Source organism: Jaculus jaculus, chromosome 1, assembly GCF_020740685.1.
Source record: "Jaculus jaculus isolate mJacJac1 chromosome 1, mJacJac1.mat.Y.cur, whole genome shotgun sequence".
Taxonomy (NCBI): domain Eukaryota; kingdom Metazoa; phylum Chordata; class Mammalia; order Rodentia; family Dipodidae; genus Jaculus; species Jaculus jaculus.
Genome location: NC_059102.1, coordinates 296,250,107 through 296,273,186, shown reverse-complemented (window position 1 = coordinate 296,273,186; position 23,080 = coordinate 296,250,107). Strand labels below are relative to the sequence as shown.

Sequence of the window (23,080 nt, the reverse complement as noted above, 5' to 3'; positions counted from 1 at the left end):
TTCTGCAGATATATATCCAGTTTTCAAAACACCATTTGCTGAAGAGGCTGTCTCTTCTCCAATGAGTATTTTTGGCATTTTTATCGAATATCAGGTGGCTATAGCTACTTGGGCTTACATCCACTGATCTACATGTCTGTTTTTGTGCCAGTACCATGCTGTTTTTGTTACTATGGCTCTGTAGTATAGGTTAAAATCCGGTATGGTGATACCACCAGCCTCTTTTTTGTTGCTCTGTATTATTTTAGATATTCGAGGTTTTTTATGATTCCAAATGAATTTTTGGATTGTTTTTTCTATTTCCATGAAGAAAGCCTTTGGAATTTTGATAGGGATTGCATTAAATGTGTAGATTGCTTTAGGTAAGATTGCCATTTTCACGATATTGATTCTTCCAATCCAGGAACAAGGGATGTTTCTCCACTTTCTAGTGTCTTCTGCAATTTCTCGCTTGAGTGTTTTAAAGTTCTCATTGTGTAGATTCTTTACTTCCTTGGTTAGGTTTATTCCAAGGTACTTTATTTTTTTTGATGCAATTGTGAATGATTTTTCCCTATATTTTTAATCAGTATCTCCATATAGTTATATATGCTGAAATAAGCATTTTATTTTCCTGACTTAAAAAAATTCATATATATCACGATTCATTTACACATTTTATGTGGCTGGACAATGCAAAGAGTAAAGCAGGTTGTTTCCGGTTTTTCTCAACTATAAAGAGTGCTGTTCCAATTTTTTAAAACTTATTCAAATCTCTGACCATTGTCTTAGACTAGAATCCTAGAAGTGTATGGGTCAGAGGCTTTGGCATTTTCTGAACAGTAATGGTATCAACTGTGATCCTCCCGCAGTGGATCTGAGAAAGTGCTTGACAAGATAAGGTTGTTCCTGCTCCTGTAGGATTTATGTCCCAGCAGGGATGGCTCTGATTTCCTCTAAGGAGCCCAGCTTGTAATAAACTTAGCCTGTAAGAGAAATCAGACAGTCACACAGAGGAAGTAGGAGAGGGCACTAGACAAGCAGCTAATTAGGGACTGGTGAAGAGAAAGAAATCAGGAAGAGGTGATAGAGACAGGGCTTCACCTGTTTGTGTCATCTCTTTTGGAATGGCATCTGTCATCTTAGGGCTGATGATTCTTGTCCCTCAGAGATGTGTCTTCCTCCTGGGAGAGGGGGGTGCAGACCTGCCCTATCAGGAGGCACTGCCCATTGTTCACTTTCCTCTGCCCAGGCCTGCAGATTGTGTTGAAGTCCATCATGAAGGCCATGGTGCCTCTTCTGCAGATTGGCCTTCTGCTCTTCTTTGCCATCCTCATGTTCGCAATCATTGGTTTGGAGTTCTATAGCGGGAAGTTACACCGAGCGTGCTTCATGAACAATTCAGGTAAGGTCATGATTTTTTTCTCTTCTACTTTCTACCTTCTTCTTCCCTCTCTGTGGTCATGAGGGTAATTTCAGGGCATTTGGAACCTGGTGGGAAAAAATGTGTTCTATCCTAACTCTAGAATTAGAAACTTCCTACTCAGCGGCTTTTGGAAGTGCAGGCAGCTTAAAGATCCACTTGAAGCTGATATAACAAATCAAAGAGCCTCTCAGTTTGTAGTTGGAAGGGTTCACATAGATGTTCTCAGCAACTGCATTCATGATAGAAGGCTACCAGAATGCACATCATTGGTCTGAATAAATACTTTTTACATAACAGTGTCTTCTGTCCGTAGGTCAGTGGGGCCCAGGAGACCAGAGTCGGATGTGGTTCATGCTGCATCTGTGGAGTTTCCTGATGTGCTCTGTCTCATATTCTTCCTGGGTCTGTTGTTTTGACCCCCACATGGTGGGAAAGAACTAGGGAAGCTCTGAGTTTGCCTTGCCAAGTGTGCTTAGGAGGTTGAGGGATACACATATACTCCAAATTCACTTATCTCTGTGCCTTTTTTGCTCTTATCAAGTTGAGTGATATACACTAGGAAGAAAGTTCAGGATAAAAAAATCCCAAATAATGAAAACAGTATTTAATATTTTAAAATTTTTACCTTTAATTAAAAAAAAAAACAGAAATTTGTGCCAGGAAAACAAGGAATTAAGACTCACTAAAGCAGCTATAACAAGAAACCCAGGAAGAACTCAGGGCTCATCCTGTTATCTGATATTGGACAGTCAGGTCAGTAAGATTATGCCTTTATCTCAATGTCCTTAGTGTGAGGCAGCCCTGTAAATTACTGTAGTCCTATAGGCCAGGGTAGAGCTCAAGGCCTGCAGAACATGAAGGAAATGTTCTCTTTTTAGAAGTGATTGGAGACCTTGAATTGCATCTGGCTGTGATCTGAGAGGCATAAGGAGGCCAAAAGGAGAGGGAAGGTCTTAGGCAAGATGGGCAACCCTCTGTCAACAGTAGTTGACTTGCTTGCTTGTGGCTTCTTGGGGGTCATTTCAGATCATGCTAAGTACCATATGGTTTATCCTCTACCTTCCAAATGTGTCTACAGGTATTCTCGAAGGTTTTGATCCCCCTCATCCATGTGGTGTGCAGGGCTGCCCAGCTGGTTATGAGTGTAAGGACTGGATCGGCCCCAATGATGGGATCACACAGTTTGATAACATCCTTTTTGCTGTGCTGACCGTCTTCCAGTGCATCACCATGGAAGGGTGGACCACTGTGCTGTACAATGTGAGTAGAGCTGGTGGGACAGGGGAGGAGAGGGGAGAAGGCCTGAAGGGAGGCTTCTGAGGTTGTTTGGGTTGATTCATCTGTGGACAGGAAAGGTTGGGAATATTTGGGGTTGTGTATACTTGGCTTTGAGAATTTAGCTGAACCTAGCAATTCATTATTTCTCCTTTGTCGGACCTTTTCTGAGTGCAAGTACACAAGCTTCTTACTATAATTAGGAGATTGCATTGTGTGTTGGATGGGTGAATGAGCTGGTTAAATTAGATCCCCTTGTTACAGAGAGTTTTGGATCAACATGGCTGATGGTGGGGTACAGTGAGGTGTACTAATAGGTGTAAGGTTCTCAGTTACAGTCCCCAAAGGGCTCACCATCAGGTTGGAAAGCTGTTACAGTGGTTTTCAAATGTAGCTGCCCATTAGAATCAGCTGGGAGCTCTAAAAATTATACTGCCTGGGCTGCACTCCAGACCAATTAAGTGGGAATATCTGGGGGCAAAGGCCTGTCATTGACATTTTTTAAAGCTTCCTAGCTGATTTTAATATGCAGCCACTGTCAAGAACTACTGCATTACATGCCCAGAGGAAACATAGCTAATTGTGAGGCTCATTAGGGATGCCTATGAAAAATTCACATTCCCAGGCCCCTGCCCTGGAGAATCTGATTTTGCGTAACGCTGTATAGTTGGTGAGCTTTGTTTTTCATGGTGTCCTTGGTGATTGACAGGTTCAGAAGTGTTTGGAAGTGTCTGAGTTGTTATACAAGAAAAAGCCGTGCAGCCGCCTGTCCGAACTGGTGGGGATTCCTGTATGTACCACCATGTCTCCTGCTTTGCAGAGTATGATTTTAACAAGCCATTCTAGGCACAGTGTCCAAGCTCAAAAATGAGGGGTGGGAGAGGTGTGTTGTTTGATGCATGGGAAATGTAGGCAAATAGAAGAATTTGGGAAGTCCTTACAGAGGATAGCAGCCTCTGTGCCTGCAGACAGTGCCTCACAAGGCAAGTGCCCTTAGCATGACCGTCCTCTCTCACACAGCCTGTCTTTGCTGTGTCTCACAGCACTTTTTTATTTTTTATTTTTATTTTTTGGTTTTCTGAGGTAGGGTTTCACTCTAGCTCAGGCTGACCTGGAATTCATTATGTAGTCTCAGAGTGGCCTTGAACTCATGTTAATCCTCCTATCTCTGCCTCCCGAGTGCTGGGATTAAAGGTGTGCACCACCAAGCCTGGCTGCACCTTTTGTTTGCTTTGGTTCTTTCCTTGATCTTTTTAATCTTATTCACATGTATAAAACTTATTTGGTATGGCATACACCTTGCATACAAAGGATCCTTTAAAAGGATAAGGGAAAGTAAATGCTATGTCTTAGGAAAGATTCAACTAGATGTGACGCCCAGAGAGCAAGGAACTGCATGAGGCCTGTACATGTGGGTGCTCACTAAGTGACCATTGCAGTCAGCTGTCTTCATCCACTGGTTCCATATCTATGGATGCAACCAACTAAACACAGAAACTATTCTAAACACTGTTTAGGTTGCTGTTGATATGAAACTAGGCCCATGAGGGTTGTACTTACATTAAACATACATAGACTGCTTTGTTCTTGTCATTATTACCTCCCCTTTACAGGATAGCAGCTGTTTCTATACCATTTACATTGTATGAGGTATACTGAGTGATAGGTGATTTAAAGTATATGGGAGGTTGGATAGAGGTATATGCAAATAAGATATATAGAAATAAGATAAGGGACTGAGAAACCCAAGAGTTTGGTGTCCACAAGGGTCCTGGCACCAGTCCTTTGCAGACACCAAGAGATGCATGAACTAACCTGGGTCCATTCCCCTAGAGGATGAGCAAGGCGGAACTGTCAAGCTTTGCAGAAGATTCCTGTACTGTTACGCTAAAGCTCCAAAAGGATAGCAACAGAGTTATCAAGAACCAACCAGTGCTTAGCAAGCCGAGCCCAGAAATTCCTGGAGGACACTCTAGAATTCTCACCTGCAATGAAAGGTAGTAAGAAAGAGGAAAGGGAAGTGTGGTAGCTTGAATGACATAATGTAAATATATGGCCCCATGCACTCAGATATGTTTTTTAAATTAAACTTTTACTTTAGGTCTCTGGCCATTTGGCTGGAGGAGGTGTCACTGGAGGGTGGACCCGGGAGTCCAGCCCTAAAGTGTCACAGGGGTGGATCTGAAGTCCAGCCCAAAGGTATGGAGAGCAGTTTGAGCTCGGGTGCTCCATGCTTGCTGCTTGTTGGTGCTGGCTTGCTGCGGTTGCTTCTCTCCAGTTGGAAGTATGCAGCTTCTTCTGCCATTGGTGGAACTTCCTCTGGATCTATAAGCCTGAAGTAAATCTCCTACTCCCGTAAAGTGTGTCTGGTTGGATGTTCATCGCGGTAACACGGAGCTGCTGACAACAGGAGGCGTGGTAGGTGAGTGCAGCCACTCCTCAGTGGAGATGTGGAGGTTGTTTGGAGGCCATGTTGCTCAGATTAGCCAGGCGCCTCAAGAAATCACAGCACTGGCCCCGCAGTGGCAGGTGTCACTTGCGGGGCCTGGGAGTGATGAACTTCGGTTATATGTGAAGACTCACCTCAGTGATGTGATAAGTGCATTGAAAGGCTCGAAGGAGAAGTGTTGCCTTTGAGGATCTGGGCGTGATCTGCTGAGCCTCCGACTGAAGCTCAGGTGACACGGAAACCTGCAGCTGTGGAGCAGAAGCACTCCTCGGCATTGCACTAGTTCAGTCATGCCTCACACTTGTCACGTTCCTTTGCTGGACAGACATTATGTATCAAGCACTGTGCCAGGTGCTAGGAAAACAGAGGAAGGAAAGAGTGCCCTGATCCCTGCTGTCTTGGTGATCTCTTCACATTCCTGCCTGTCTCCAGTTGTGTCAGCTGTAGCGCTAGATGTCACACAAAATGACAGTGTTCTTGCTGTTCTCTGTAGTTTAGCTCCATGAAGTAAGCAGAGGGGGAGGGGGACATAGGTCAAGTCCAGATCCTCTGAAACTTTTTGTTGCCTTGGCCTCTAGGGTCACAGATTCATACCCTATCTGAAGTCCAGCCTGTTAGTCGTTGAACTTCAGTTTACTGAAGACTCCTGTTACCTGGATTCAGGCAGTAGGGGAACTGGTTGAGTGGGTAGGGTTGGTTCCCCAAAAGGACCTTGTTACTTATGGACAGAAAGAACCCATATGCACTGTAAAAGAACATCAGTAACCAAAGCACTGGAGTCAGGGGCAGACCATGGAGCCAGAGATCATGGTCAGGGGTGACAGTCACAGTTAGGTGGACAGCTGCACCTTGAATAAGAAAAATATGAATGAAAGGGGCACCAGTTTTCAGTGAGTGGACACAGACAAAGTCTGGTTGTATAGGAAGGAGAGGACAGAAAAAGCTGGACTCCAGTTGGTCAGGGCCTGGGTAGGAACCATGGCCCAGGCAGGGTTTCATCAGAAGATCTGGGCACACCTCATAACTTAAGCCACCTGCCATTGCAGGGGTGGGCTCAAGGAGGCAGACCCTGCAGACTTCTCGGCATAGGAGTATTTATGGTGGCTTCACCTCATGAAGCCTTTTAAATGCCCAAACTTATCTATTCATCTTGAAAACAGGAGATTGGGGAGAGTAAGGAAATAACAGTCAATGAATGTACCCACCATTCCTTTCAATGTGCTTATGCCCATTCAAAATGGGAGACAAAAAGTGCCTACATCTTGGCTGAAAAATTTAATATTCTGGTAGTACATGTCAATAATACCAGAGGGTTTTCTCATTTATTCTTAACTTAGACTACACACCATGGAATTAACTACGAACACACACACACACACATACATACGCATATATACATACATGCGTAATTTCAGATAGAAAAATCACCACCACCATTAAAACTCAGATATAATTATTAATTTCACTTTCTACAACTCCTCATTATGTGATGGTCTAAAACACCCAGCTGATGTATTTCCTCATATAGAGAACTAAAAAAAGGCAGCCTCCATTTCTAAGTCCATTGTCCCTTCTGTTGAATAATGGCAATAAATATGCAAGTACCAAATGACTCTAGTTAGACCAATGAGAAGGGCTCTCAAGCATACAGGCTCAGTTTAACCTTTTTATATATCATGTAAACACTTGTCTCAGCCCACGTCCCTTTTTGGCAGCCCAGTCCTTGTGTTACTCTGCCACTGACTACTATTAGCTTCATTTTTCTTCAGCCTTTCTCATTAGAGTGCTTTATTGGAAGGGAGGGGCCCATCTGATTGTCAAGGCTGTGCAGCCCAGGCTCAATTTAGTCTCCAAACAAAATTTCAACTCTGCTTGGTCACACTCCATCTGTATTCTTGGCTCTCCTCTCTCCTGTGGTGGAGAAAATACAACGCAGTGCAGTTCTGCTGGCTGCCTCTACCTGTTTGAGTTGTCCGTCCCAGAGGTCTCCTCAACTCTCAGGCTCTCCTTTGCACTTACTAACTTAATTGATTTTATTTCTCCTAAACCTGATAGGTGTTCCTTTTCTAACACATTATGTTCCCTGTCTGATCAGGGATGCTCGCTCAGCAAATGTCACTGGGGCTGGGTATTAACTTCTAATCCTCTTCATTGGGACTGGATGTGACCAAGATCATTGACTTTTTTCTTGATTTGGTCTGTGCTTCTTTCCTCCTTGTCATTATACTTTGCTGATTCTGTCCACTGCTTCCCTACGTCAGGACTGACATCTGGTTGTAGAGGTTCTTAGATCCTTTCTGTACTTCATCTATGTGAAAGATCAGTGTTGTCTTCATTTGGGTTTCTGTAAATGGAGTTACTTCTCTTCTCACTCGCTGTTGATCCATACGCAGATGCAGAAATCCCTGGAGCTGTTCTGTTTGTCTGGCTTTGTGGTTTGCCTGCATATATGTCACATCCAACTAGGATGCTCTGAGTCGCTGGGGTGGCAGTGGTCTTTGAAGATGTTGGCAGCTTTTAGCAAAAAGGGGCAACTTACAGTCTGGATGCTTTCCAAAGGTCTCCCTCCTCACTCTCCGGATGTCCATAGTAACTGTACCTGTGGCTCTCCTTCAGGTTACCCTCTCCCAGCTGCCCATAGTTAATATTTGTTGATATCTATTCACTGTGTGCCTTATGGAGATTTTGCTTGGGTGTATTAATACACTTGTAAGCTGAAAGATCACACTATATCCGAGGGTTGATGAAAACCTGCCATTCCCTTCTGCTGTTGTATTGACACAGGAGGCTATGGGTTCTGAGGTCTGGGAGATTAGGAAACATGTCTACTTGTCTTTGCTTCAGTTCTCCCTTGTCACCTCCTCCACTTGCTCTGGTTCTAGCAGAATATACTCAAAGCTCATTGGACAATAAGTGGCAGGAACCTGTGATCATCTCATGGAGCTGGAATGATGAGGTGCACTGGTTGACCTTGGGGCTGACATATGTAGACACCTGTATCTAGTATCAGCTGTGCTCTGAAATAGGCTTTCGGCCTCCACATCTGCATCAGGCATCTAGATGTCCCTATTCCTGTGTCTGCCTCAGTCATGCAGATGACACTTGGAATCTGATTCCCATGATTTCTCTGATCCAAAGAGGGATGGCTAAATGCATCCTTGCATAATCTGCTTCCTTTGCCATGAAAGCATAGAGGTGAGGTGTGGGTGCTTCCTAAGGAGCTGTGATGTCTCCCTCATCATTACTCCAAGTGCTTGGAAGTGCACCTTGTTTCCCAGGCTCTTCAAGAAGGGAAGATAGTCAGCCTGAGCTAGAGTGAGACCCTACCTCAGGACAAAAAAATAGAAGGGAAGATAGGAGGTTGAGAGAGAAATTGTTTTCAGGCTCACAGTAAAGCCTCTTCTCTCCTACCCTTACATGCATAAATAATTACAGGTTCATGCAAGAACTTATTATCCATTTATCAAATATGTAATAAGTGTCTATTATGTGCCAAATACTGTTCTAGATGCTGGATATATAGTAGAGAACAAAACATAGGAAAGCCCGTGTCTTCATGAGTTTCCAATTTAGTAAGAACACGCATGGAGGATAAGGTACAAAAACATGGAACAGGTATCAGGTGGTGATTGATGCTATGGAGAAATTAAGTGGGAAAGGGTGAAGTGGGCTCCTCTTTTCTGAGAGGATAACATCTGAGCAAAGACTAGAAGGAAATGAGGGAGGGAGCCAAGTGGATTATCATGGCAAGAGTGTCCCACATGATGAGGACAGCAGAGCAAAGATCCTAATTCTGAGATGGGTATGTACCAGGTGCATGCTTAAGATCATAGACACAGAATGCTGGAATGCGGTGAATGACAGGAAAAAACAGAGAATGAGGTTGGGAGGACATGGAACAGGCAGTAAAATAACATGACCAGGTGAGCATTGTAAAAACTGGCTTTTACTCTGAGTGAGATGGGAAACAATTGGAGAATTTGGAGGAGGGTGGTGAGATGGTCTAGGCCTAGTTACCTTTGAAGTTCACTACAGCTGACTTGTGGAGAACAGACTCTAAAGGCAGGAAGGCGAGGTAGGAAGGAGGTTAGTGCAGTAATCTTCAGCAGCCTGGTGGGGCCTGGGGCCTGGACCAGGGAGGTTGTAGTAGAGGTGAACAGCAGGTAGCGGAGGGTGTTTGGTTAAGGTTGAGCTCACGGGATGCTCTCCTTGGCCAGATGTAAGAGTGGAAGCAAGCAATCAAGAGTCGCCATTCATTAAACTAGGGGAGATTGTAGTTTGAAAAGTGAGTTAAGAAGATTAAGAATTGAACTTCTTAAATCTGCCATGCTTATTTAATGTGGTAGTAAGAACATGGAGTTGAATAAATGGGCTCAGGGCAGAAATCTAGTCTGGAGATGTGCATTGGGGAGATTTCAGTGTATGGGCTGTAAAGTTGTGAGACTGGAAGAGGCCACCAAAGAAATAAATATAGATCCAGGAAGAGAGGAGATTCCAGGGCTGCATTCCAATAGCAAGGTGCGAGGGAGTCACAGAGCTATCAGCACAAAAGGCTGAGATGGAGCTGTGGGAGAGTGAGGTGTCCTGTGGTCAGTGGCAGAGATGCTTCAAGGAGGGGGGAGGGAAAGGATGTGCAAAGTCAGTTCCCCGAGAGAGGATTTTTCTTCTGAATCAATAAAGTTTGTCCTGTAGCACCTTGCTAATAATTTCTTGGAATTAGCTTTATGTAAGTTTTAATTACGGGTTCTCTTTAAATTTGCATTCATATTTAATCTTTTCAAAAACTTCTGTGCTTATTTATGTCAAATGCTGCTAATGAGTCAAATATGGCAAGGGCTGAGAGTTAACCATCGTATGCCAGGATCAGTTTGAGTGGAGTGGAAAGAACAGATTTTTGTAGTGTCTTATTTAAAAAAAAAAAAAAGACAGAAAATAGAGAAATAGAGAAGATGGAAGGATATCACTTATATGCTGATAGGAATGACCCATTCAAGATAAAAATCACTGCTGATGAAGGAGAGAGAGGAAAATTGGTGACGATATCTATCTCTCAAGCAGGTGTATGTGTGTGTGTATGTGTGTGTGTGTGGCACAGTGGCTTCTGGACCACAGGCAAAGGTCTGGAGCTCTGTTCGTTTTTCCACAGCAGAGGAGGGTAGGCAGAATAAATGGCTGTAGAAGCTGGTATGTCAGTAATTGTGGCATTAGAAATATACTCGTTTCCTTCCAGTTGCTTCTATTGTCTCAATTAAATAGTGAGGTCATTAGCTGAGGCCAGGAAGAGGAAAATGTTGGAAATTTGAGGAAAAAGTATGAAAGTTTCCTAGAAGTGTGTTCCCTCAGCACATTGAGTAGGAAAAGAGCGTTAGATTTCTGGACAGCATTGTAGACCCCTTTGGATTCAGTGGTGATGAAAACCAAGAGAGATCCAAGTTGCTTAAGTAGAGAGATTTTTTTTTTTTTTTTTCCAGAGCAGTTTTACTGGATGTCAGCTCCACATTGTTGGGACGAACCTCTAAACCAGACACAGTTTATGGGATTTATTTCAGGCTTATAGATCCAGGGAAAGTTCCATAATGGTGAAAGAAGCTTGCTCCCTTTCACAGATCCAAATCCAAGCAGAAAAGAAAAACAATCACCAGCACCACAAGCAAGAGCACCCCCCCACAACAATAACAACAACAACAAAACAAAACAAAACAAAAAACTAACAGCCAAACAGCAGGGAACCCAGGCAGAGCTCACTCTGCATACCTTAGGCTGGAATTCAGATCCTCCCCCAGTGACCAGTGTCCCCCCCCCACACACCCCTTTGCAGTAGTCTGCTTACTAGGGGCAGAAGCTGCAAACTCAATTTTAATGACACCTGAGTCTATTGGGGGACATGGATTCAAACTACTGCGCTGGGTAATAAGAGAGGGCCAAGAGTGTGCCTGTAGCCTGAGAATGGAATTTGGGCTGATTAAGGAGAAAAGAGGTAGGGACAGAGACTGGGAACAAAGAGGAGAATAAAATGACCCATTTTGAAATGCAGTTCAAATCTGTTAGACAAATGCAATCTGTGAAGAAAGGTGAAAAAAACCTGTCCCATTGCGCAGAAGCAGCAAATGGGTTTTGAAACCAAGTGTTATAATTTGTAACTAGGCACTTTCCCTGAACCAAGTCGAAGGAATGGTGTGGTATGCATGCGCAAACAGGCTGTGACCTCAACTAAGCAGTCACATATCTTTTGAGGCTCCTGTTCCCAACACTAGGGTACCTGGTCCTGCTTCAGCTCAATTCCAACCATTTTCTTGGACAACATTTAGGGAGCGAAAACCCTCAGACCCAGCCATCTTCCTCACTAGCATCATATGTTTTTCTTCTGATCATAGTACTGTTGTGTGTGCATGTGTGTGTATTTGTGTCTTGATGTGCGCAAGTGCATGTGTGCATGGTAGGTGTGAAGGCCAGAGGATAACCTTGCCTCAGGCACCATCTACTTTTTATGAGACAGGATCTCTCACTGGCCTGGGGATCACCATGTAGGGGAAACTAGCTATCCAGTGAGCACCAGGGACTCAACTCTCTCCACTTTCCCAGCACTAAAGAGTGTGACTGTCCAGGACCCATGTAAGCCAGATGCATAAGGGGGCCCATGCATCTGGAGATCGTTTGCAGTGGCTGGAGGCCTTGGCACACCCATTCTCAATCTCTCTCTCTCTCCCTCTCTCTTTCTCTGCCTCTGTCTCTCTCTCAAATAAATAAAAATAAATAACAAATATTTTAAAAAAACAAAGCAGGGCTGGCGAGATGGCTCAGTGGTTGAGGCACTTCCCTGCAAAGCCTAATGACCTGGGTTTGATTCCCAGTATACACATAAAGCCAGATGCACAAAGTGGTGTATGCATCTGGAGTTCGTTGCAGTGGCTAAAGGTCCTGGTGTGCCCATCCTCTCTACTCTCTCTGCCAGGGGTGGTGGTGCACACCTTTAGTCCCAACACTGGGGAGACAGAGGTGGCAGGTTCACTGTGAGTTCGAGGCCACCCTGAGACTACATAATGAATTCCAGGTCAGCCTAGACTAGTGTGAGACCCTACCTTGAAAAACAAAAACAAAAAAATAAAAAAGCAAAACCAAACCAAACATGGATCTTAAGGATCAAACTCAAACCTTCATACTTGTCATTTTGCCCACTACGCCCTCTTCCCAACCTGATTTTAACTCTTTGTAAACAATACAAAGCTTTCTGCTTTCCGGGTTAATTATATGGGTGCTCTCTGGAAGGCTGGCCATGCCACCACTTTGCAGCACTTTTCTCCCTGGCTTCCTCCTTGGAAAGACACTTGAGTTTTCTTTCTTCCTCACACTCCTTATATTCACATCCATTGCTGTCTCCACCTTTTACTCTTTGCATATCCACTTTGGTTTCTTAATCATTTGTGGAACCTGCGATGCCATCATGGTTTGGGACGCGTTCCAAATGCATTGCTTGCCTCCTGATCCAGTGCCCGAACTTCACACCATGCACCAGGGCTGAACTCCCAGTCTTTTGTCTGCAGAGGACCATTAGGTTGGCTTGGGGTTCCTTTGCTTGCTTTTAGCTCACTCTAATACACAGTTTAATTTCTAATCCATGCTTCCTGCACCTGATGTGGTGCACAGCTGTAGGCTATGATCTCTCTGTTCTGAGGCAATACTAGACCTTAGGTGTTCTGTTCCCCTGGCCTCAGGGACAGAAATTAACTGGAGGTGGTGTTCAGTGACTCAACAGCTGTTCCAAGTACCTTTCACTAGATTCCTCTGGAGCCCAAATGCTTATAGCATCTCAGCCAGACAGGGATGGCATAGTGATAGTTCTTGGTCCACTGGGAAAGCCAAGAGGTCTCAATTTCTCTTCAGTTAATTATTTCACTGGAAAAAGATATTGAGCAATGTCTTCAGGGTCCCTCCTACTGAGCTGCATGTTAGAATCATCTAGGGAGGGGTGGCTATAATTGCATGTTCCTGGATCCTGCCCCAGTCTAATGCAACATCATCTGAGAAGGTAGAATGAAAGAATCTATTTCTAACAAGCTTCCTCAGGCTTTGGAGGCCCTGCACTGGAGTGTGAGGACCGCTAGTCCACGTGGCTATAATTGCCTGGTACCAGGAAGTGGAGATGACCAGCCAAGTGGGAGAATACTGAAGAAAAAGGTATGCTTCGCCTCTGGTCTGTGTCTCCTACCAGATGGATTTCCATGAGGTTATGCTTTATTCACTGTTTAACACAAAGTGATTGACACACAGCAGGCGCTAGGAAGTAGTTAATTTATCAACTTGAGTCTAGAAGGGATGGCAAATCATGTGAAGGGCTGTATGTATATTCTTGTAACCACAGGACCAATGAAATGCCTTACATAGCTGGGAGGTAAATAACAAGAGCTCACAGAGAGGACCAAGGGGCGTGATTAAACATAAAGGAAGCTTCTGGGGAGCCTGTGTAGACTTAGCATAGTTATGGGGGGGGGGTCAAAGGACAAAGGCAGCCAATGATAGTGAATTGCACGTGTGGGGACAGGGTGTTGGACAAAGATGGCAGGGCTTCCGACATTGAATCGGGGACATAATTTAAATGGTGAGCACTGAGGTGCTGTTTTATATTTGTTCTTGTTTTTAAGGTACATGACTCAGAAACTGACTGAAAGGGTGGTGGTGGTATGGAAAAGAGCTAGGAGTATTTTCTGTCAACTACTGTCTCCTTGACTCCCTATTTCTCATCTCTTAAAGGCAATATGTGGAAATTACCTATTTTAGGCTCCTCACAGTTCCCAGATTGCAATTAGACATCAGCCTTTTCCCAGGGCCGCAGTTCCACCTTATACTCCTGATGTCCTTCGCTCATGCTTTTGATACCACTCCAGGCCTTCCAAAGGGAGGGGATGGCTGGAGCCTCTTCTCGCACAGGTACATCTGCTCTGGGGTATGCCTGATGTTCTGGGCAATCGCGATAGTGGAGGGAAAATAAAGAAGCTGTAGTGATAAACCTGGCCTCAGGGGAGCTGTGACGCCTTCTGACTTTCTGCTCCTTCAACCACACCTGAGTCCTGTCTATTTGGTACAGGCAGACTGAGACATGACCCTTCCTTCCTTCAATGAGGGTGAAGTCTTCCTCACTCAGGAGTGGTCCTGACCCAACTTAGCAGCCTCTGATGGTCAGAGAGGACCACTTGCATTGCCATCCTCTGGAGTGCCTCCTCTCGCTGCTCCTCTTCCTCTCACATTCATCTGTCCCTAGACCATTAGCCCTTGCCTTGGATTGGCCCTTACCTGCTGAGATCCATGGGTGGTCATTGGTGATACCTATAAAATTTCAAATTATTTTTAGCATATATTAATCATACAAAGTAAGAAATTTCATTAGGATATTTCCCTGCATGTATATAATGTATTTTGACTTTTGTCTTTTTTTTTTTTTAAATTTATTTATTTGAGAGAGACAGACACAGAGAGAAGACAGGTAGAGGGAGAGAGAGAGAATGGGTGCGCCAGGGCTTCCAGCCTCTGCAAACGAACTCCAGACGCGTGCACCCCCTTGTGCATCTGGCTAACGTGGGACCTGGGGAACCGAGCCTCGAACCGGGGTCCTTAGGCTTCACAGGCAAGCGCTTAACCGCTAAGCCATATCTCCAGCCCTGACTTTTGTCTTTTAATGACTACATTTTCTTGAACCCAAGGTGTTATTGATTATAAGATGCATCAACAATTTCATATAATTATTTTAGGGAGGAAAGGCTGTTCCATTCTACATGTTATGTCTTCATGTATTCTGAGTTCTAAAACCTTCAACCATGAAGACAGATAATATAGAATTAAATAAACACAAAACTGAGGGGGGTGGAAAGAGCTGTGTGTAGTCAATGTATTAGAGACCACATTCTCATATTTGGTGGTGATGTCTGGTGAGCTGGCTTAATTTGTTTCCGTGCAGACGTTGGACCAAAGCTTTCTCTGCCATCTCTGCATTTATTTGAACTTTGGGTAGCTGTGCTATTGATTAGAAAGTGTTCATTCAGTGCTGGGTAATCTTTCTAAAAAAATTCTGGCCCAAGCTTGTTTGCCTACATCAAGTAATATGAGTGCATACACCATTACTTTTCTGGATGATTCAAGATTTTCTCAATACTACAAAACTAAAATAAAATAAAGAAACCAACCGAATGCCAAAGCTGACTCAAGACTGTCACCATCATATATCACCTTGCTTCAAATTTTTATCTTCCCAGAAACAACCTCAGCTTTTCAACATTAAATAAATATTTTACATTATGAATACACATTGTGAAATGTATAACATACACTGATGCCCAAAGATGTCTTCTCTAATAAGTTTTATGTATTGAAATTATGATAATGATCTTGTTTAAAAAATAAACATTTCTGGGCTGGAGAGATGGCTTAGCGGTTAAGCGCTTGCCTGTGAAGCCTAAGGACCCCGGTTCGAGGCTCGGTTCCCCAGGTCCCACGTTAGCCAGATGCACAAGGGGGCGCACGCATCTGGAGTTCGTTTGCAGAGGCTGGAAGCCCTGGCGCACCCATTCTCTCTCTCTCCCTCTACCTGTCTTTCTCTCTGTGTCTGTCGCTCTCAAATAAAAAAAAAAAATTAAAAAAAAAATAAACATTTCTGGTACTCAAGGTGGAATAACAGTGTTAAGGGTCCTGCTGCCACCTTTACAATCTGTGTGACTTGGGCCGTGTTTTTAGCACTGTGCTTTTGTTTCCTTATCAGTGAAGTGAGAATTATTATGATAACCCATAAAGTTGTAATGATAATTAAGTGAGATAATATGGATGAAGTCTTTTGCACCTCCCTGGCACATAGCACCATGGTGTAAAATATTATGAAGTACTTTTTTAAACCATCATCAAAAGTAGATAAGCAAAACATCCTTGTGTATGAATTTCCTGATCCTCACAGACTGTTCCCATCTTTCAGTCAAGCCACCACGCACCTACTCTTTGCATCTTTGCTAGCCTTGAGTCCCTTCTCTTTGCGTCATCGGGGTCACTATTCCTTACAAAATCCTGGTGCGCCTCCTCCCACAGAGCATTCTCCAGAAGGAAGACCTTTCCTCTGAGCTCTCTCCCTCAGACCTAAATGTCACTGGCCCATAGCTGATACCTAATTTCCCCTGTTTTATTTGGGTCTCATGTCCCTTTTCTCTATCTTAATGTTGTTTTGCCTCCCAGCATCAATGACATGAACCTGGACATAGACAAGTGGTAAATATCCATTGCTGGATCCATTTTAAAGTAGTTCTGTGAACCCATCAGTGACGCTCTGGCTCCCCAGTGGCCCAGACTTCCAGGACACACAGCATGGCTGTCTTCAGGTGGATGAGCTCTGCCAGAAGGGACCTGTTAGTATTTGGGCAGTTTCCACCCCACGGAAGTCTTACCAGCTCAGTGCTCTCACTTCTGTGGTTAGTAGAAGAAGAAAAAATAAGAAGGCCAGGGAAAAGGTAATTGGTTTCATTGTTTACTGAGGGTTTGAGTGTAATTAGCAGCTTATTTCTGTGAAACAGTTGGCCTCCTTGGCTTGGAACCTGCCTCTGAAATGCTCCTAAACAGACTTCTAGCTAGGCAAGCAAGGAGGCCTTTGGAGCAGGAGGAAGAAGCAGCCTGTAAATGGAAGATCTCTAAGATCGCTCCCTCCCTCTGTGTCTCTGTCCTTCTCTTCCTCTCCTTCTCCTTCCTATCTTCATCCTTCCTCTCCCTCCTTCCCCACTCTTTTGCACACACACACACACACACACACACATACTCGTACATATATATTTGCACTTTTTGCAAGTTCTATGTTTTAACTTGTGTTCAAATCAGCTTGGGACATGGTGCTTGCACTGAGGGTGGGGACAGCTTCTGGCTACCCTCCTGCCATGAACTCACAATCGCAGGCCAAATTCTCAGCCTCTCCTTTAGGTATTGAATAGATGATCAAACAGATGTGCATAGACTTTAATCAGTAATATGGAGTGATATGCCTGCAGGTCCTACCTCAAAGGAGTCTTACAGCAATTCCATGAGATAAACCATATGAATGTGCTTTTGAAAATACATTCATCTCAATGTATGAATAATGCTCTGTGTATGATTTTTTGCTTACATGAGCTGTGCATTTAGAAACTCAATTTTGCTGAGTGAACATATTTTTTTCCCTTATTCAGGAAGGGTGTCTGGTTGCTCAGGGGCATGGAAGACAAATTCCCCCATCACATTTTCAGTTCCTTAGCATCTGCTTGCTCTAAGTCTCTTCTGTGTACTGAGTGATCTTTTGCCTTGTGCTTTTGTTAGAAATGTGGTTGTTTATATTATCTACATTTTGAAAAACACACATATCTGGTGCAAAATGGTTTTTGAATATATTTTTAGAGCTCTGACAAAAGCTTGCCAACTTGCATAACCTCTGAATAATTGGGGAAATGCTGATGTTGAAGCTGCTTCCAGATTCCAGGATGCTTCAGGACTTCTCATAATCTGCAGGTTGTTGAGACAAACCCCCATCTACCCTCAGTAATGCTCCTGGAGTTGGCTGGGATGAACCTGGGGTGAGCTCTGTCCCAGTCTGCAATACCAAGACAAGAATGGCACCATATGTATTTCAAAAAATTGCATCCATTCAACTTGAGATTGAATTTAAAAGTTTTACATGTTGATGCTCTGTCTTGGCACAATATAAAGCTAACCTCATGGAAAGCCCGAATTCTTTTGTTTTTGTTTTGTGACAATTCTATAATCTTTGGAAACTAAAATTAAATCCTTGCTAACATAGGTATTCTCCTTATGATAGATCAACATAATCTAGTAAGGTAATTATATTGATATAAATACAGCAGTTATGACTGAATAATATTGCCATTAGCAGCTTGATGTTTGAGTTTTCCTTTCCTTTCTAATGACATTGAAGATTTTAATGCTAATTTTAAGAGGAATTAATAGTCACTTATATGTCTAAATAAGTAGACTTGAAGCCAATTAGGCTGCTATAGTGGATTTGCTAAGGAATAAGGTAGTATTAGGTCTTGTATTACACTCAGTACACCTGGTTCTGAGCCCACATTTCTGTTTCTTATCCACTCTTGTCCCTGCAATGGCTTTAGGCTAGTCACTTGGCCTCTGGATCTCATTTCCTTGCCTGTTAATTTGGAACACAAATTCAGTACTTTGTTCACACTGTCTGTAAGAATTAAATAAGAATGCACATGTAAGAGTTCTTTATGCACCAGGATGAAGCTTGATAAATTTAAGGTATTATGAAAATGCCTTAAGGTTATGAAAATTCATGTTAGGTGGATCTCTATTATTGAGATTTACAATGTGGATTCTTCCCATATCATCTTTCAACATGTTTTGACAGATATGGTCAATAGAGCCCCTGGGGGAACACGATTAAAAACATATTCAAAATATTACCAAGATCATTCTCTTTGTGCACGAACCTTATTCTATCATGACCTTTTTGCAACTCTTCCTTCATGATGCAAAACAAAGCCCTTGCCAGAATAGTTTTATAAAATGAGCAGACTTCTAGGTGAAGCAGAGACAAAAGGGATTGTGGAGCTCAAGTCCTTTCTCGGGGGACTCCATCCAATCTGAATGATCATTATATGTCTCCCTTGCCTTGGAGGACATCCCTCTCAGATGCTACTTAATGAGAGCCACTAGCTACTTTGACAATATGGGGAGCAAAGGCAGGATCCAAAAGGCAGCAGACATACATGCATACACCTGAGAGGCTACGCCACTTATATGCACATGGCTAAGTTCCTAGCAGCACACGGCCTCCAAACATGAGCCAGCAGAGTTATTTAGGCTGTTGCATTTTCCCATTCTCCCAGTGTTTCCAGTCAGGCCTCTTGCTCCCGCTCTCTTCTCTTAGTGACAGGTTCTTCTTCCTGGGTAGGTGGCCCAGAAGTGATATGACAGCCAATAGGGAGCATGCCACAGGACTAAGTTGCTGACAAAACAGTACAGAGGCACCAATGGCTAACTAGGTCACCATGAGGTATAGATCTATGGCTCCTGGCACCTCAAATTCTACTGCCTGTAGAGCCAGAAGTCTAGATATATTGTATAGGACCTAGGTCCACCAGAGGACATGCCCCTAGCCTAACATCCTCACTTCTCCCCACAGCTGTAACTGTGAGCATGCCTGATATTTGCCACAGACCATAACTGTCACTGTTTGGTCTGTGCATGTGCCAGTATGTGGCAGGAGAGAGAAGTACAGGCCTATGTTTTGTATTCAGGTTATTTATTTATGTCTTTACAACTTCCATTTAGAGCTAATGAAGCTATAAAGTAAGTTGTTTGAGCTGGAATCTTGGGTGCATTTAGCAAGTGGAAAAGTAGGCAGTGAGGGGAGAGGAAGATGGAAGAGTAAGGCAAGGAATTCACATAATGTAGTATGTTTTCCTCCCTTTAGGAGTGTAGAACACAGGTGTACTGTGACCTGTAGACATGGATCCCCCAAAGAGTCCTGAAGACTCTCTGGCTGTAGCTCCTGGTCTTGGGAAATAATTTCCTATGTCTATTCCTTATCTGAAATGTATACAAGCCAAACCAAACAAACTCAGAAACACAAGGCATACCCTAGCCTTGCTCACTGAAAAGAATCTGCAATGATTTTCTCTTTTTGGAGGGGAGGCTCCCCACTTAATTTCCTACTTGTCATAGTCACACCACTACCTGCACTGACCTCACACAGTCCAACAAAGGGAAGATGAAGGAAGAAGATTGTCCTTAGAGTATATCATCATTCTATCCAAATAAACTTTCAGGAGGTCTTTCCTCCAAGGAAAAGTTTCTGCCTCCTGTTCATGCCTCTGTGTGTGTGTGTGTGTGTGTGTGTGTGTGTGTGTATGTTCAAATTCCTTGTAGGCTCTTTGTCATTTTGAGATACTCTTGGTTGACTCAAATCAATTTTCTTTTGTACAGATTTGATAAAGGGTCTTCCTTGAGGATTAGAAGTAGTGTATGTAACTCATAGCACAGAGCAAGATAAAATAGAGAGAATGAAGATAGTAATAGGGAAAGCAAGTTTATAACTTTGATACAAGCTGGGGGGATGAGTTAGTGGCACCTATGTCCTGAGGGAGAGCTGTGATTTGGGGTATGGGCCTGGGTGTCCAAGAGGGGGGGAGGAGGACATGCAGGAATGGTAAGTAGGTGTGGGGTAGACAGAACTGAAGGTAGGGCAGAATCTCTCTTCCATACTGCTTCCCCCCTTCCTGGAAAGAAGGAATATCCTAGGGCCCTAATCATCTCTCTTTCTTGTCTTGGTTAATTCAATTCTTGTTCTAATTTGAAAGAGTTTACATATTCTCTACAATAGTGGCAACCTATCTATTTTTTGAGACTTACCTGTGTCTCAGAGGCACTTGCAGCCTCCATGGGACCTGGATCCTCTGTGATGTTTACAGGTGAAGTCAGTTCAATAGTGAGCAAAGGATTATTTGAGAGAAGACATGGAATATGTTGCTCTTGCCAGAGCTTCAGTTAACATCTTTTCCTTATTTCTTGTGATCTTTTACTGTGGCTCAGGGAGCCTAAACAACCTGTCCCTGGCCTGCTCTTCCCTCTTACTTCATGACCCATATCTCTTTCCCCTGCTTCTGCCACTGCCATGACCTTTAACCTTCTAGGTTACCCCCACTTCCTGCCTGTAATAACACCATCCCTCCCATCAATTTGTAAAAATAACTCTACTAATCCTTCAAGTGTCAGCTTAATTGCTACTTCTTTAGCCCTCTCTTGATTCTCAATCTAAACTGAGTGCCCTTGGTGCAATTCCTTATCATACCTCTGTATTTTCCTTCAAGCATTAGCGCCTTTTGCCTTTGTGCTCATTACATTTCTGCTGTTAACTATACTGTAAATTCCGTTGCAGTAGGATGTCTATTATTTTGTGACTGTTCACAGAAACACTTATGTTGTCTAGCACATGGTAGATGCTCAGTGACCATCTAGTCAATTACTAGATGGATGAAATAATAAACTAGTGAGTGACATAGGATCAAGTCATCATCAAGGAGCTTTCTTGTGATTGGTGAGGATGAAAACCTTATGTTAAATGTCATATTTGTTTGTACTTTTCAGTTACATATTTTTTAACTTGGGAAATAGTTGTTGTGCCCCTCTCATGGCTCAGCAGCATTCTAGGAGCTAAAGATACAGCGATGAACAACCAAAATTCCTGTTCTCCCGGCACTCATATTCTTGAGTGGGGAGAGCTGTTAACCAACTTAAAAATAAGTAATATTTGATATTAATACATCACATAAAAAACTAAGAAAGCAAAGGAAGCAATAGACTATTAAGGTTCAGATGTGATGGCCTAGAAAGAAGGTGATGCTGAAAAGAAATCTATATGCAATGGGAAGTCCTGGGTAAGGGCATTTTCAGTGGAGGGCCAGCAAGTACAGGAACCCAGAGTGATTGCTTGGCTGGCTCAGGGGACAAGTTATAAGGGCAATGAGGCTGAATCACTCCAAGAGACCAGAAAGGTCAGGGAAGGAGAGTGCGATATCAAGCTGGGCTTTGTAGACTGTGATTAAGAGTTTGGACTTTTGAGTGTGGCAGGAAGTCTCTGAGAAGAGGGGTTATAAAATATGATATATGTTGGGGTGGAGGAGATGTTTAAAGACATATGCTTACAAAATATGATATATGTTGAAAAATCACATTATCTGCCATATGGAGAACTGACCACAGGGGGCTACAAGAAGATGTATGCAGCAGACAATGGTAATGCGGTCTAGGATGGGTGTGCGGGTGGAGGAGTTGAGTAGCAATACATAGGATCTCTGTAGAATGTAGAGATGGTAGGACTTGCTAAGTGATAGAAGGTTAGATGGAAGGAGGTAATGATGTGTCATTTACTGAGGGGGCACTGAGAAATGGGACAGGGTGCTGGGAAAGTTCATTGGAGTGAAGTCAGGTAGGAGATGCTCACTGACATCTAGTAGGTATCCAAGTTAAAGATGTCATAATGGGTAAAAGGAGGGATCTCTATGAGGCTGGAACTGAGTTAAGACCCCAGGTAGACAATTGCGGATACTGTGCTGATTAGAGTCATGGGATTGGCTGTTGGCCCTTGGAGAGAAGGCAGGGATAGAAAGGAGGACCAGTGATTGATATCTGAAAGCAACTATTGCAGTGTGTTCGGATTGCTGCAAAGCCTGTTGCTAAGGACCTGAGAACTCAAGGGATTTTTTTTTTCTGGGTGCTATTTCTTCTGGGAATTTAGCACTGATGCACTTCATAGGAAGTTATCTGGATAATAACATACTCTAGGATCAGTGTGGGCCAGAGACTAATTTGCCATCCTATGAGCTAGCTGCACATACTGTAGATAGAGAGATGCCGATGTGGAGAGAGAGTCTGAATTGGCTTGGTCTTGGATCTTTTTGTGTGCTGTAAAAATTACACCCTCCCTCAAGCTGATTGTTTTAAAGCTTGCCTTTTTTTTTTTATAAAAGTAACTGTACTCTGTTTAATTCACCAAACATCCACTGAGGGCCCCATATGTGCTGAGCAAGATCCTAAGTGCTCACAGCACTGTCTTTTCAACCGTACACCTTCTCATACTTCCTTTCATCATCCTCTTCCCCCTGGCCCTCGTTTTGTTTGCAGTTGTGACATCCAGAGCCTCTTCATCTCTGTCCCTTTCTATAACATCTCTTCTAGACACCGTAGCTATTTAGTCTTGAAATGACAATGGTCTTCTCTTTTTGTCTTACACTTCACATCACATCTATCAGGAATTCCTATGGGTCCTACATTCAATATTTATCTAGAAACTGACCTCCAGTGGTTCAAGCCACCACTATCTGTCACTCGAGTTGATGCAGTGTTTTCTTGATATGTACTTCCCTTTACTTCAGACTGCCCTGAGGATCTTGATGAGGGTAAATCAAACCATGCCACTCTTG

The 23,080-nt window shown here is 43.4% G+C and overlaps 1 protein-coding gene across 7 annotated transcripts in view; it reads left to right on the top strand.

Moving 5' to 3' along the window:
* Window positions 1–23,080, top strand: part of Cacna1e (calcium voltage-gated channel subunit alpha1 E) — a 393,282-nt gene that overhangs the window by 165,058 nt on the left and 205,144 nt on the right. For all 7 annotated transcript variants that reach the window (XM_045145813.1, XM_004658733.2, XM_004658731.2 and 4 more), the window contains exons 6-7: window positions 1,232–1,384; window positions 2,484–2,665. In XM_045145813.1, the coding sequence (XP_045001748.1) occupies window positions 1,232–1,384; window positions 2,484–2,665 (335 nt within the window). The remainder of the gene's footprint in view (window positions 1–1,231; window positions 1,385–2,483; window positions 2,666–23,080) is intronic.